Raw genomic sequence first — 15,214 nt, forward strand, 5'->3', positions numbered from 1 at the left:
GATTCACTGTGTCTTTACTCTTTACTGCTTGTCTCTGTCCCTGTGTATAGGACCAGGGGAGGATTCACTGTGTCTTTACTCTTTACTGCTTGTCTCTGTCCCTGTGTATAGGACCAGGGGAGGATTCACTGTGTCTTTACTCTTTACTGCTTGTCTCTGTCCCTGTGTATAGGACCAGGGGAGGATTCGTGGCTTTGAGTCCCATCTCACCCCAGGAGCTCTTTTTGCAGCCCTTGGGTTCAGATGTAGAACCTAGTCAGGACCAGACTCTGGTAAGAAGGGGAGCAGCCTGCAGCCATACATGATACCTAGATGCATGTTGTACCTTGCAATTATGGATTTTCTACCAGTGAAACGGACGCATTCATGAAATGTCAAACAGCTTGTGCCCTTGTGTTTTAACAGTATTGTTGAATTCCCAGTGTTAATTCACTAAATGCCTTTGCAGAGCATGGCAATGCTATGTCTCCGTGTCTTTGATTCCATCTTGATCCCGTGGAGGTTCCAGTGGGCCGAGGCAGGCTAACCGGTGCCTCGTCCTCCACGTTGCGTTGTCTCTATGCTGTCTTGGTCGACTGTCGGCAGTCGTATTTCTTTGGCTGGAGGAACGAGACAGCGGGGTCAGCTCAAGTAACTGCATATTAGTGTTTGTCCTCTCCACTGTGAACTGTCACTGAGGAACAACGTCTTTGGCCCACAGACGGGATGATGTTGTCGTCGCACTGTTTGTGTAGCGGTCCATGCACCGGCGGTAGGATCATGCATGACTGCATGTACTTAAAAAACGAAATATTTGGTTTGGTTCTTTTCCTGTTAACTGTTTCACTCATGTCACACTCTCTCTCTCTCTCTGCCTTTTTCTGTTCTCTTTCAGTCTATCTCACTCGCTCTTTTCTCGTTCTTCCTGACTATTTCTCCTTGGGAGTCGGTCTCCTTTGTTGTCGTTATAGCTCTTACTCTGTCCCTTTCTTGGCTGGAATGGCTTCTGATTGGATGGCAAATAGTGATGAACTGTGATTGATGGCCCAGTGATACAAAAAAAAAAAAAAAAAAACCTTTACAGCCCTGCCCATTCCAGAAAGCGACCGTTGTCACCCTCCCTTTCTCTGTGTCTCTGGTCTCACCTAGGTGGGGGCGTGCAGTAGTGTGATTGGAGCTACACTGGAGCTCCCGCTAGGCTACAGGGGCCTGTGTATGCGGGCCTCTTCCATGCCCCGTCTGGCTGTAGAGCCACAGGTATACACCCTAAAGCCACTGTGAGGCTACGACGGCTGCATGGACTCACAACTCTTTAAGTGCTTTGTATGCACGTGGTGTCGTACACGAAGAGAAGACCTGGGCTAAGCACTAGTCATTGTGACGTGGAAGAACATCGGTTTGGGGGCCTGCAGTGGCTGCCTTGTTTTTGCGCACGTCTGATTTTAGATTCAGTGAATGATTCCGAACATCGGCATGGTGTGTCTTGGGGATGCTGACACCTCAAACTGACTTGTCCTTTTAGTTTCATTGGTCATAAGGAGAGGGTAAAACCTCTGACTGGATACAATAATATATATTCTCTGTTTACCCCAAACAGCATGGGCAGCAATCAAAAAGGAAACTCTGCATGGATTCAGTGTTGTATTGTGCTTTTATTTTTATTTTATTAGATAATATACGTTTCCTGCATTTATTGTGTGTATGTCTGTGTCTCTCCCTCCATTGTTTTACATCTGTGCACTGCATGTACCCTACATCCGTGTGTGCGCGCGCGCGCGTGTGTGTGTGTGTGTGTGTGTGTGTGTGTGTGTGTGTGTGTGTGTGTGTGTGCGCGCGCGCGCACGCTTAAGCAGGTTGCAGGTGGTTCCATGAAGCGCTCTGCATCCACTGTTGCGGACCAGCGGGGGAATGGTTTATGGCAGGAGGACGAGAAGAGCCCCGAACTGGCATATCGACCTCGTCACAAGAGCTACAAGGCCGCCGGTTAGTCATGTTCCAAAACCACTGTCACAGCTGCTTAACTCACGTGACGTGCGCTCTGCTGTGCTCATGTGCTTTTGTGCATGTGCTCTAGTTAGCTAGCCGTGCACTGTCAAACCTGGAGTGTTAATGTAACTCTCTAGAGGGCTCCATCTTGTGCCACCCTTATCCCTTATCCCTAAACTTATTATAAGGGGTGGCGCAAGATATAGCCCTCAGAGAGTGTACAAATGTAACCAAATGGACTGAAAACACAACCATTAAAGACAAAAGTGAGGACGCCGGCGTGATTGGGTGGGAGATGTGCCACTCATGGTTGAGAATGAGATGATGTATTGTATGATGACGTACGATGATAAGAGCGCCCCTCACTAGTCACTTCACACGGGTGTGATATTTGTATTTGTTTGTGAAGCTAGCTATATACCGTATAGTCCTATTTGATAGTAGCCATTTTGTCCAAGATAGCGGTCACATCTTAGTTAAAATGTCTTCTAAATGTTGAAGTGATATATGATTGTACTCACTTTGGTTAGACATAGACATAGACATAGCATTGGTCCGACTGGATGGTGAGGGTGCGTCAAGACGACCGGATTAAGGTTGGTGAGGGGTGCGTTAAGGGTTGGGAGAGGTGTTAAGGTTAGGTTTAGGTGTGCTGCTCCGTGGAGAGGTTAGGGTGAGGGACGGTTTGAGATATCGGACCAATGCTATGTCTAACCGAAAGCCTCCTATTCTCTTAATCCATGTCCTTTGTGTGGGACACCGTGGCTCTGTGGTCCTCCAGTGTCTCGGTCTGAGCGAGAGCGCGGCCGATCCAAGGAGCGCCGTCACCTGCTCTCCCCAGGAGCGTCTCGCTGCACTTCGGAGGAAAGGAGCCTTCAGCCCTCCCGCTCATCCAGTGTGGAGAGAGCACACCCCGAGGAGAAACAGGTATAGCGTAAGGCAGCGGGTCCCCAAACTATTTTGGCCGTGCACCCCCTCTGTTACCTCCTGACGTAGCTGACGCACACCCCCAAAACACTAAGTCTCGTTGTATTTGGCCAAAAATGCTACATTTTTTTAAATGATTATGGCAAATAATCAAAGAATGTCACTGCACTGAGATGACATGACATGCAACTGCTGTATATTCCCACAGCTGCTCTATACATCTCCTTACAATAGTGGTTTACTGGATTTTGCCGTTTGTGCTAAATAAACACCATAAAACCGCCATTACCCTTTTCATGTCACGCACCCCCTAGAGGGTGTTGTACTCCCTTGACAATCTCTGAGTGGACATCCTGTGTAGAATGAAATAAGGACATATACTGTATGGACATCCTGTAGAATTAATGATATATGGCTGATTTTTCTTTTTTCTATTCCTATTCCCAGGGCAACAGCTCAGAGAGTCCCGTCCCGTCCACTTCAGAGTCTAGCACCCCCAGTGGCCGCCGCCGGCCTCTGTCACAGACCCCGACACACACTCACCCTCACATCTCCTACTCCCCTCTGGTGTGTCGTACGACGCGCGCCTCCGCCGGCGAAGACCAGGACGAACGCGGCGGCGGCCGAGAGACTCGGAGGAGGAGCAAGCCCGCGACACGGGAGGCTCCAGAGGGGTCGGCGAGGGGGGGGGGAGAGAGACAGAGCGAGGCGGCCCGACCTCAGTCCCCGCCGCCGCAGCGCTACCCCTCCGAGCCCTTCCTCAGCACCTCACAGGACGAGGAGCACAGTCCGGACCCCATGGAGACGTTGACCTTCGAGGCCGCCGTGGCCCACAGCCTGGGACGGTCCAACACCGTCAGCGCTTCCATGCGGCCGCACTCGCGGACAGGCTGGCAGGTACCCAACGGGCACTTCCGCAAACGGCTGGCGCAGACCGTCTCCGTCTCTGGCTGCGATGATCCACTCAGTGACACAGAGGAGGATGACAGGTGTTGAGAGAGAGAGAGAGAGCGAGAGACAACACATGGGAGACGGGACGGACCGGGCGGGTTGGGCATGTTGTGGTGTTGGAAGGAGTAGGAAAGATTTCAGAGGATGGTATGCTTCAGTGTACAGAGTGAGAGACAATGTATTTTCTTTTTTGCGTCATTGCTTCAAAGCTATGACATTTCCTGGGGGTTTGTTACAATATGAATAAAATCAACCTACAAAAAAAAAAAAAAAAAAACGGCATCGCCAACGCTGATGCAGAATTTATATTTTGTCACATTTATTTATAGTAATACTAATAATGAATCTCAAAAAGCCATGAGATATGGTGTAAATCAAAATAAGTGAAAGGAATGAATAGAGTATGTCATTTGTGTATAGATATTGTCATTTCTGAAGGTATTTCAAACAATGATTCAGTGTTGCTTTTAACAGTGTACGTCTGTGGGATGTGTGAATATGTAACTATGTGCAAAAGGAGAACTTTATAAACTATCTTTTGAATCCATGGTTTTGTAAATGCGCAATGTGATTGTCTCTCTGCTGTCACATATTTTGCAGCTAGCATAGCTCTTTTACCTGATCGATGCACAATGCAGACGTCGATAGAGATTGTATTCCGATCCCTTACAAGTCAATGTAGATAGTAATAATTTACACTCAATAATGCTGGATTTTATTCGGTCTGAGTGAATGTGCAGGGGCAATTTCTGAGCCCAAAATGGTATGGTGGACAAACCTTTTTTGATAACTCTTTTAGGATTGTTATTTATTTGGCGAGAGAGAGAGAGAGAGACAGACAGAGGGAGATAAGTAGAGATTGAACAACCCGTAATAAGTTTGAGATGTGAATACCATAAGTGAATACTTCACACATACAAAAGAGGCTTTTTTTTGTCGGTTCGACTTTTTATCATAGTCATACCAAACTTCCATCTATCCTTATATTATGTTCTTGCAAAAATACACAAACAAATAAGGGCAAGAATGAACATGAAGCAATTGCATTAAAATCCATAACTTTTGTTTAATCATCGTTCTTGGTGAACTGCATTCCCACTTGTTGCATTTCTACCAGTTCAAGTAATGCAACTGATGTAGAACAGGGGTTCTAATGTCAACATGTGATACTGTGATATGGTTTCTAGTGGTTTGACTGCAGAGGACTAAAGGAGCACAATTACACTCGCAGCAGCTTCAATCCATCACTTCACAGCTTTAACCATGAATGGAAAACTATACTGTAAAACGGGAACATCTACACATTGTTATATTTATTGTTTGTCTCTTTGAACCTGCGATATTTCACGTGACGTGACTGACTACACTGGACATGCTAACAATACGGAAACAATGTTTCCACCTTTCCGACTGTAGAACTATAGACTACAGGACACACCATCACTCCATTACTTACTAATACAATGTACGTGACAATTATGCTGTGATTTGAGAGATAAATTATAACCTTACAAGCCACTGCGCTATGAAAGGTAGAGGGATCTCTGGAATGTTCATTTTTAAGGTATTTTGTATTTATTTTTATTTGCCTAAAGATGGCCAATTACGTCTGTGAAACTCGCATAACCAAAAACATTGAGACTTGTATTATAAGTTCCTGGAATGCAAATAATTGTTTGGTTTTTATGTGTACAATAGTTGTATATACAAATAAAAGTGTCCTCAGTTGCACTCATATAGTTGTGCCTTTCCATGCCCCAGAAAGCTAAACTGCTTTTCATCCCTTATAGCGTTTGAAGTTTGTAATTTGGTTGATATTTAAGTAGGTATCATCTAGTAACCCAACATGTTGTAAGGCCCATCATGATTAGATTAAGGGTGTATTTAAATAGTTTGTCAGAATATAAAGTGATATTAAAGAAGCGGTCCTGATCATGCATTGAAGGAAGAGCTCCGTTTCGGAGCTCTCCCCAGGTTGTTAGAGGGAGTGGGCCGGCCAGCGCCTAGGACTACAGATTAGGCAATTGGCACGGGGTGAAAAATGTGTTTGTGGGATAAAAAAAAAAGAAAAGCTCTTTGTCACCACTTTTTGGTCTTAACAAATAACATCATTCACCAGGCACCAGCCTTTTGCCTTTACATGAACTATGTGCGTGTGTGTGTGCGCGCGCGCGCGTGTGTGCGTCAGGGGTTGCCAATCACAGCGCGACTGTCCCTCCAGGCGATGGGACGTAGACGACTCCCCCCCCCCCCTCCCCCCCAAAAAAAGCACAACAAATTAAAGCCACACTACGTCATATGCAATGGCCCGTCTCCTCGGGTAGAAGAAAGAGAGCTACTAGCCTGACAGACTAAAAACTGTTGTTTTCATGGTAGTCACGAAGTTACAGGAGCCAAGGCTTAATGTCAACTCGAAACAAACATTGAGTTTCTTAATAGGAGAATCGCCGATGCGGTCAGAGTCAATATCTTTCCGGAACATAGTTTTACAACCGAGGGATGAGATTAAATATTGTAGTTGTGGTGGATCGTCGCTCAGCTGTGGCTAGCGAGAGGGTAGCTAGTTCAGTTGTGCTAGCCTTTAGCAGGAGGCAGTTTCTTTGTTGTGAGATGTTTTCAGGTTGTTAACGCGTTAACATGTTCACTGATGCGTGCCACGACTGACTGCTGCTTTCATACACGCCGTTTTTGAGAAGATGCGCAGGGAATCGTCCTTGACAATCGAACATTGAGTCGCTGTGTTTTCGATAAAGTAACGTTAGGTTAGTATCGAAGTGGCGGTGGTAAACAACATTGGCTTGTTGTTGTAAGCAGCACTGGCCCTCAAGAGCATCAGGTTTAGCCAAATCAACCACAACGCTAACGTCTATATATATAGCTGGTTGATTTGCTAGCAAGACCCAAGAACCAGGACTGAGAAAGGGATATGGGCAACTGTCTCAAATCTCCGACATCGGATGACATTTCTCTGCTTCACGATTCTCAGTCAGACAGAGCAAGTTATGGTGATCCAGACCTCGAGCCACCTCCGCCTTACCAGGTGAGAGCAGCTGGTTTCCCTTGAACCGTCCAAAGTGGCAATATATATTAACCTATTCTTGTGTAAACTGAAAGGTCTGCCTTGCCATGAGCTACAGCACCAGCAGACATGCATACCATTGTTCACATATTTCTTAAATATTAAAAAATACATTATTCTTATAAATGAAAATACAATCGATTTTAATTTGAAGAAAGACGTCACCACTTTTGATAGTTACTTTATGATAATAATCTATTATTTATAAATTATATATACATTAACATTACATACAACCCCCCCCGCCCCCATTGTTTAGACTTTAGAGGGTATTGACATGCTCTTGAGTTATCACTTGTTGTGGTTTATATCTGATACTGGTACATTAGGATGAATATTTACAGTGGTTTATAATCTGATTGGTACATTAGGATGAATATTTGCTGTGGTTTATAATCTGATTGGTACATTAGGATGAATATTTGCTGTGGTTTATAATCTGATTGGTACATTAGGATGAATATTTGCTGTGGTTTATAATCTGATTGGTACATTAGGATGAATATTTGCTGTGGTTTATAATCTGATTGGTACATTAGGAATGAATATTTGCTGTGTGTGTCTGTCTTCCAGGAGCAGGCTCACATGCCCATGTACCATCCCACCCCTAGTCAGTCCCGCCTGGCCACCCAGTTGACGGAGGAGGAGCAGGTGCGCATCGCTCAGCGCATCGGCCTCATCCAGCACCTTCCCAGGGGCGTTTACGACGGAGGCCAAGACGGCTCAGAGAAAAAGATCCGAGAGTGAGTCTTTGGAAGTGATGCACTCGTCCCTAACATCACACATTTCAGACACTTGCAAAAGCCTCAATGTGCAGTTAACTCTTGAGTGTATAAATGGAACCAAATGGACCTTTACGGGTCCATTTGGTTCAATTTGTCCACGCTTAAGAGTAAGGAAGGTTACAGAACCTAATCTGAACCAGGGCTGGGTGACAAAATCAAAATATCAACCAAATACCTCTATAATATTGTCATATTGTGGGGAACCACTATTACCGCTTTCATAAAATATGTATTCTTTTTTAATGACTAATCATCAGTATTTCATAAGTTTCATATTTTCATAAGTGGGTAAAGTGATAGAAGGTTACATCACATTACTATAAGTACACACCGACCATATTTCAATGTCCATTTATCCTATCCTATATCCTAAATTACCGGTAGCTTAAGACCAGCCGGCGGGCGGGCGGACCTGGAGCTGCTGTCACGGTCACGCTCATGTCACTAAGACTCTGCTATAACTATATAAGGACTGTCACGTCGGTCACGCTCATGTCACCATGACTCTGCTATAACTATATAAGGACTGTCACGGTCACGCTCATGTCACTAAGACTCTGCTATAACTATATAAGGACTGTCACGTCGGTCACGCTCATGTCACCATGACTCTGCTATAACTATATAAGGACTGTCACGGTCACGCTCATGTCACCATGACTCTGCTATAACTATATAAGGACTGTCATGGTCACGCTCATGTCACCATGACTCTGCTATAACTATATAAGGACTGTCACGGTCACGCTCATGTCACTAAGACTCTGCTATAACTATATAAGGACTGTCACGTCGGTCACGCTCATGTCACCATGACTCTGCTATAACTATATAAGGACTGTCACGGTCACGCTCATGTCACTAAGACTCTGCTATAACTATATAAGGACTGTCACGTCGGTCACGCTCATGTCACCATGACTCTGCTATAACTATATAAGGACTGTCACGGTCACGCTCATGTCACCATGACTCTGCTATAACTATATAAGGACTGTCACGTCGGTCACGCTCATGTCACCATGACTCTGCTATAACTATATAAGGACTGGAGTTCCAAAAGCAGCTACACCCAGGAGTGTGTTGTCTAACCTCATTGTATCATCATGGTATCGGGCGCAAACAAATCAGTCAACTCCACTCCATACATGGCCCATACATGGGCATAGACTGATGACATCAGGGATCTCCATATATGGAAATAAAATAGACACGGGTTGACGGATAAATAGATGTCCTTATATCAGAATAAAAAGGGACACGAAACGGATACAGAGATCTTTATGGCACTGGCCTGGCCTACTTGGAAATGCATGCCCCACCACAGTTATGTCTGTGTCCCTTTTATGCCCATATATGGAGTTCTTTGTCAGGCATGGCCAAATATGGAGTCTATGCAGATGTCAGAACAGGACAGCTCCATATGGAGATCAGGTCCAGAGGCCTTTTGTGGCGGTTCTGGGCAACCGTGGCTCCGACCGACTCGATACCGGGCATTGCACTCCCTGTGGGGGTGTGGAATGCATGGTGTCGAATTTGAAGTCGGTGGGGCAAATGGTTCTCGAGTTACGTGCATTACAGACGTACACACATAGACGTACGTACAGACAGAGACATGGTGCATTTATAGTTAGATGGACATAAAGGGGACAAGCACTGACAGATGCAGAGATCTACATATATGGTCATATCAGTCAGGATTGGTGGTGCGATGTAGGTGTGACAGCCGTGTAGCTGTCTGAATTCTAGCGTCTTAAAATCCCAGGAGACAATATCTAGTGTCATGATGTCACCCAGCACCTATTACGACCTGGAACGCATCTGTGCCTTGTGATCTAGCCGCAATTTGCATATAATAATGGGATGAATCTAGAGTTGCAATACCCTCCATTGACTCCCCATTCATCCAATTTGCGTTTGCAATCTGATTGTAGTGTAAGTAGCCTATAATGACTGTCTTCGTATACTGTTAAAAAAACCAAGGAGCACTAGAGCCAGTGGGCTTTTCTGTTCATTGGGACTCACTACTTTCATGGCTCTGTTGAGGAACTTGACATTTAAATTCATGAGCAGGCTGGATCGCTCACTGAATGGACTCATTGGTCAGTTGACACTTCTACCATCAGAGGACACTGGTATAAGAGCCTCGCCTAGAGTAGTAACCTCTTGGGCTGGGTAAATGTACTGTATTTTTTTTTTTTTTTTTTTTTGTATTCTCCTATTTGTGATGTACTGTCTTACCCTGTGGGCCACGAGCCTGTAATAAAGTTTAAAGTTTATATATTAAACAACGTTAAACTCACCAACATTGCAGCTCTAGGCCAAGCTTTAATTATCCTCTTTCAATCTGCCAAGCTTTTGTTTCATAAAAATCCACCGTAGACATGTTATGAGCTACTTTCTGTCAAGAAATTCTGTGCAGGTGATTCTTTTTCCAAGTGTTGGAGTTTGGAAGAACTCGTTATTACTAACGGGTCGCGCTGCTGCCTCCTGCATTATGTGCAAATTCTAAACGGGTGGTACGCAGGACCATTCAGTGACTTCGACGAGTGCTTCCAAACTCCAACACGTATACAAAGAATCACCTGACAGAAAGTAGCTCATAACATGTCTACGGTGGATGTTTATGAAACAAAAGCTCGGCAGATTGAAAGAGGATAATTCAAGCTTGGCTGCAATGTTGGTGAGCTTAACGTCATTTAATACAAGCAGATCGCAAACGCAAATTGGATGAATGGGGAGTCAATGGAGGGTATTGCAACTCTAGAATCATCCCATTATTTAAAAAAAATCTAGAGTTGCAAATTGCGGCTACTTGTGATCTACAAGCTCGCTGTTGTTTTTGGAAAAAATGTGAAAATGTGGCGGAATATACTGTATATTCTTTCACATCAAACGTTTTTATTAGAGCTGGGACTCGATTAAAAACATTAATCTAATTAATCAGAGGCTTTGCGATTAATTAATCTAGATTAATCGCATTTTAATCGCATATCAATATTCAACCCGAGAACAGCGAGAAACCTTTTTTTAAATGTTTTTTGGTATCCCAGTGAATCAACGAATAGTGACTACATGATACAACTCATTTTCAACATTTTACTGTCATTAGTATACCTGTTGTGGAAATAATAATAAAAAGTCACCCCATTCTGTGTTGCCTAGAACTGGAGGTCTGAAAAAAATGTAGTAACAGTAACAAGTACATCTCAGTGACATCACAAAGCTGTACTTACTTCATATTGTTACTGTTTTTTGTCAGACCTCCAGTTCTAACACAAAATGGGGTGACTTTTTATTATTTCCAGTTTTCAGTACTATAGAAAAGCGCGCAGTGAGAAATGTTCCGCGGTGAAACAAAAGGTGCGATTAATTTATCTGTAGTTAATCGCGATTAATTTTTCTGTAGTTAATTAATCTAAATTAATCGCAATTAGTCCCGGCCCTAGTTTTTATCTCATATCTTTGCTTCTGGGAATCTGGGGGTCCTTGATTCAAAACATATTCAGATGGGGGCCAGCGGCCGAATGCATAATAATTTTGGGGGTCCTCGTCATGAAATAGTTTGAGAACCGCTGATATAAAAACATGTTTTTTGTTTTGTTTTTATATAAAACTGTCATGATTTTTAGAATGACATTCAAATGTATTGATTGATTGATTGAATATTTTATTAGGCAACATATAAATGCAAACAGCACAATGTACAGTCAGGCATTTTTGTCCAAAAAAGGATTTCACTGAAGAAAGACCTTGCGGCCTTGTTTCCATTCGGGTCCCATCCATTCACACATGACATGAATAATAATTTAACATGGTAGCAACAATTTATATAACAATAATAATTTAAAACAACATATACATTTCCTCTAAACATGCAATATACAGTAGAATCTGTTCTGTAAGTAATTATTGTTGTACACCCTTTTGCAGGTGTGTCATCTGTATGATGGACTTTGTGTATGGAGACCCCATCCGGTTCCTGCCCTGTATGCACATCTACCACATGGACTGTATAGACGACTGGCTCATGAGGTCCTTCACCTGCCCCTCCTGCATGGAACCTGTGGACGCCGCCCTGCTTTCCACCTACGAGACCAACTGAACAGCGCCTCTGTCTGTCTGTCTGACTGACTGACTCCTCCTCCCCACATTTAGGAACGATCCCCCAAACACAAACCCAAACCACTGCCCTCTTCTAACGCTGAGGGGAGCAGCAAGTTGTGTTGGGTGCTATCTAACCCGAGAGACTATTTTAGAACTGGTGATTATGATCAACACAATCACTTTAAAGAATGTTGGCCCTCTGTCCCCTTGGTCTTAACACTGAATTAGCCGGCCTATGTTGATGTAATTGGACATGGCAGTAAGACAACTGTCTCTTATCAGACGAGCGGACGTGGCTGTTTATATTATGTCCATGTCACGCTGAAGTGTTTCTATGACACCACTGATGGATTGCTTGATTGTGTGAATATCTGAGGTGAGGGATAGTTGTTGGGAAGACTTTTCATCCTGAGCACAGCATGGATGACGAGTCCACCTGAGCAGGTCTCTGTGGTGTCCCATCCCAACTGACATTGTTCACCCGTAATGGCTGATTCATTCGAGGGCTGGGCGTATAAGCAATTGATAAATATTTTCCCATTTAAGAAGTGTTCATAGTTTCCATTCGAGGCCTCGGTAGGTAACATATACGAGAAGCACTTTCACACCAACCGGGCCATATCCCCTAAAGATGCTGTCACAAGTGGCACGGTAAAAATGTCCTTGTTGTGTATACAGTAATGACTGAAGTTTACCCTGTTGCAGTGTTAAAGAAGAAAAGTGTATTATTCCTAGTTCAACTTGGTATGTAAACAATGCAGAGATCATCCAAAGTCCACCCTCAACATGGTCTAAAGAATGAATGTGGGCTTTCCCTCTCCTCCGAAGATTGTCCATTACACCACAATGGCCCCACTGCCAGTCCCAAACGGCCAGAAAAAGAGTTTAGTAAAAAAAGATCAAGAAAACACGGTTTGTTTGAACTATCATTGTGTAAGGTTAATGTCTTTTACCATAAGAGGTGGAGAAATAGCTGTCAGCCAATGTAAAGGGCTCATTTCTGCATGGGCAGGCGGATCAGTTTAACATTAGACATGCTTGCACACACACTTAATCTGATCCAGAGATTTGCACTTTAATTATAGGATAATAACGGAAACAATATATATTAATATATATACCTGTAACCTTGCACTATCATTATTTCTTTCCTCCTTTTTTTTCCCCTCTCCCTGCAATGCAGAAGTTACAAATTGATAAAGCTATTATCAACTCGTCGCGGTGAAGTAATCCTGAAGATGTATTTCATGAGTTCTGTGGTTGTGATTCAGTCGTGAGAACCTCTGGTTCGTTTCGTTCTGCCCCGTCTCAATCCTTTGTGTTTTGCGTGCAAGTAATGGGACAGAGGTTTGCTTGAAAATGGGCTGGCTTTAGAAAATAATCATGCTACATTGTTTACTTTTACATCTTCTAAAGTCCGTGCAATGTCAGTCACATTCTTTATTGCTATCGTAGTACACTGTATGACTTGTGGTTGTCTTTTTCTTGATTTTTGCAATATAGCAAATTTGGCTGCAGTGAATGGTTTCCATTTGATTTGTGGCATAGTTACATTATATTGTAGACTAGAGGTATCACTTTCTTGCTTTTTTTGTTTACCTTGTTTACCTTCTACCTTAAAATGTTTTGTTATACTTGTATAGACTAGTTTGTATTTTAAGAGGTTGACCACCTTCAATATTTAACTATTACACTGGTTCATGTCTGACTATGCAAACCTCTGTCCCAACTGAATTCAAGAGTGGAATAGAGAGATGTCTCTTATGGTGTGACAGTTACATTTGAGATAACCCTTTCTCTCTTAAGCTTTCTTTTGCAGTGTTTGTATTTAAACTGTCTCTGGACTCTGAGAAAATTATGTTCTCTTGTTTGTTTGTTTTTGAAGGCTTGTCAGCCCTCGTGTAAAGCAAAATAAATCAGAAAGCACAGTATGGTATTGCCTTATTGCAATTTAGAAATATGTGAAGGGAGGCTCAATGCTTGGCCTGGCTTGGCCATGCAGACTCATACCGTGGATTCACTGACGCTTCCTCCCCAAGCATCAATGAATCCACGGTATGCTGGTAATCCAGCATGAGTGTGTTGCGGGTTTGAGTCCCAATCCCGACGAACTTTGCTGTCTTTCTCCCCCATCTTTCTCCCCGTTTCCTGTCTACCTACTGTACTTCTATCAATAAAGGCAGAAAGGACCTTTCTGTGTGGAGTTTGCATGTTCTCCCCGTGTCCCCTAGGGCCTAGGGTAGGTACCCTCACAAAAAACGTGCAGTAATCCTGGTCTCTAAACTGCCTCCCCCTGGCCAGCCGGGGCGTCTGATGGAGGGGAAAGGAACTGGTTGCAATAATGTGTTCCTTCCACACGCTACGTCCAACCAGGGAAACTCCCCCCTGTCAGGTGTAAAGGAGCAACTTGGACACTGAGGCATGAAGTTGCTCTCCCCATGTCCCCCATATATGGGGCCTAGGTTGGCGGAGGGTGTGTAGGTGCCTTAAGAGCATACAAAGATTTGAAATATTATATTGTTGTTATATTGTACCCTTGTGTTTACATATACTTATATATCCGTTGGAGGCACACTGTTGAAGAAATACTATAGGAATATAATATAATATCTGAACAAAAACCATTGCATGGATGCACCTGGGACGTATCCTCATGTATATAGGCCTATCCCAAGGTCATCAGGGTTTCGAGTCTCGCAACACCCCTCACTCAGATGACCCTTATATGTCCCAGTAGCTATACCCACCATCAGTCCCATTAGGAAAAGACAGGGCCACACAGTCCGCTGCTCCCGAACTACTCTGCCGGGACTGGGAGGTCTGGCGCGTGGAAGGACTAGGCTCAGTGGGTTGACTCCTGTCCGGGCCCGGCTCCTTCGTGACTTTGTATCTATAAAATATGAATATGAAGTATGAGAAGGTACATTTTTTATTCATTCTAAGCAGTGTACAGTATCAACTCCTGTTCTCATTCAGCCCAGTTATTTCAAGTTCATGTCACTTAAGTGGATCACCGTATGGAGCGCCATCCTGAGGATAAGGCATGTGAGTAGTACCATTAATATGTCAGACTTTGGACAAATAACAGAGGTCGAATGATGAAGATTAATATTGGGGGAAGCGGGCATATTCTTGGCATCTGATGGCATAGATATGCAAGCTTGTGAATATCAGATGTACATTCATATTGTTATATGGTTTGAAGGGTGTAGTGTGTGTGTGTGTGTGTGTGTGTGTCTGTGTGAGCATAAGTACACATACATTATGTAGGCCTACCTACTACAGCTGCATGCACAGAGGCACCAACGTGCCAAAGGTCCACCACTGCTGCCTTCCTCTGCCCCCCCTGTGACAAAGTCTGCGGATCGCACGTCTGCACAGCCACCTGGCTATGCACAGA

The 15,214-nt window shown here is 43.9% G+C and overlaps 2 protein-coding genes across 2 annotated transcripts in view; both read left to right on the top strand.

The window, feature by feature from the left end:
- Nucleotides 1-3,888, top strand: part of LOC310871277 (voltage-dependent R-type calcium channel subunit alpha-1E-like) — a gene marked incomplete at its 3' end in the record, with an annotated part of 83,376 nt that extends 79,488 nt beyond the window's left edge. The window contains exons 44-48 of the mRNA XM_083782763.1: nt 173-272; nt 1,129-1,236; nt 1,833-1,962; nt 2,747-2,892; nt 3,340-3,888. Of these exons, the coding sequence (XP_083638889.1) occupies nt 173-272; nt 1,129-1,236; nt 1,833-1,962; nt 2,747-2,892; nt 3,340-3,888 (1,033 nt within the window). The remainder of the gene's footprint in view (nt 1-172; nt 273-1,128; nt 1,237-1,832; nt 1,963-2,746; nt 2,893-3,339) is intronic.
- A 2,261-nt stretch (nt 3,889-6,149) lies between these two features.
- On the top strand, nt 6,150-13,745 carry LOC310870795 (RING finger protein 11-like). Its single transcript, XM_083782112.1, has 3 exons — nt 6,150-6,883; nt 7,496-7,665; nt 11,641-13,745. The coding sequence occupies exons 1-3, from the start codon at nt 6,770-6,772 to the stop codon at nt 11,810-11,812; spliced, it is 456 nt and encodes a 151-aa protein (XP_083638238.1). The 5' UTR covers nt 6,150-6,769; the 3' UTR covers nt 11,813-13,745.
- The last annotated feature ends 1,469 nt before the right edge of the window (nt 13,746-15,214 follow it).

Source organism: Protomyctophum parallelum (genome assembly GCF_964188405.1).
Source record: "Protomyctophum parallelum genome assembly, chromosome: 14".
Lineage (NCBI taxonomy): Eukaryota > Metazoa > Chordata > Actinopteri > Myctophiformes > Myctophidae > Protomyctophum > Protomyctophum parallelum.

Bases quoted from the DNA above. Each gene is read 5' to 3' on its own strand.
- LOC310870795 (XM_083782112.1), top strand. From the start codon at position 6,770: ATGGGCAACTGTCTCAAATCTCCGACATCGGATGACATTTCTCTGCTT. The intron at 6,884-7,495 runs GTGAGAGCAGCT...TCTGTCTTCCAG, and splicing joins AGCCACCTCCGCCTTACCAG to GAGCAGGCTCACATGCCCAT. The intron at 7,666-11,640 runs GTGAGTCTTTGG...ACCCTTTTGCAG, and splicing joins TCAGAGAAAAAGATCCGAGA to GTGTGTCATCTGTATGATGG.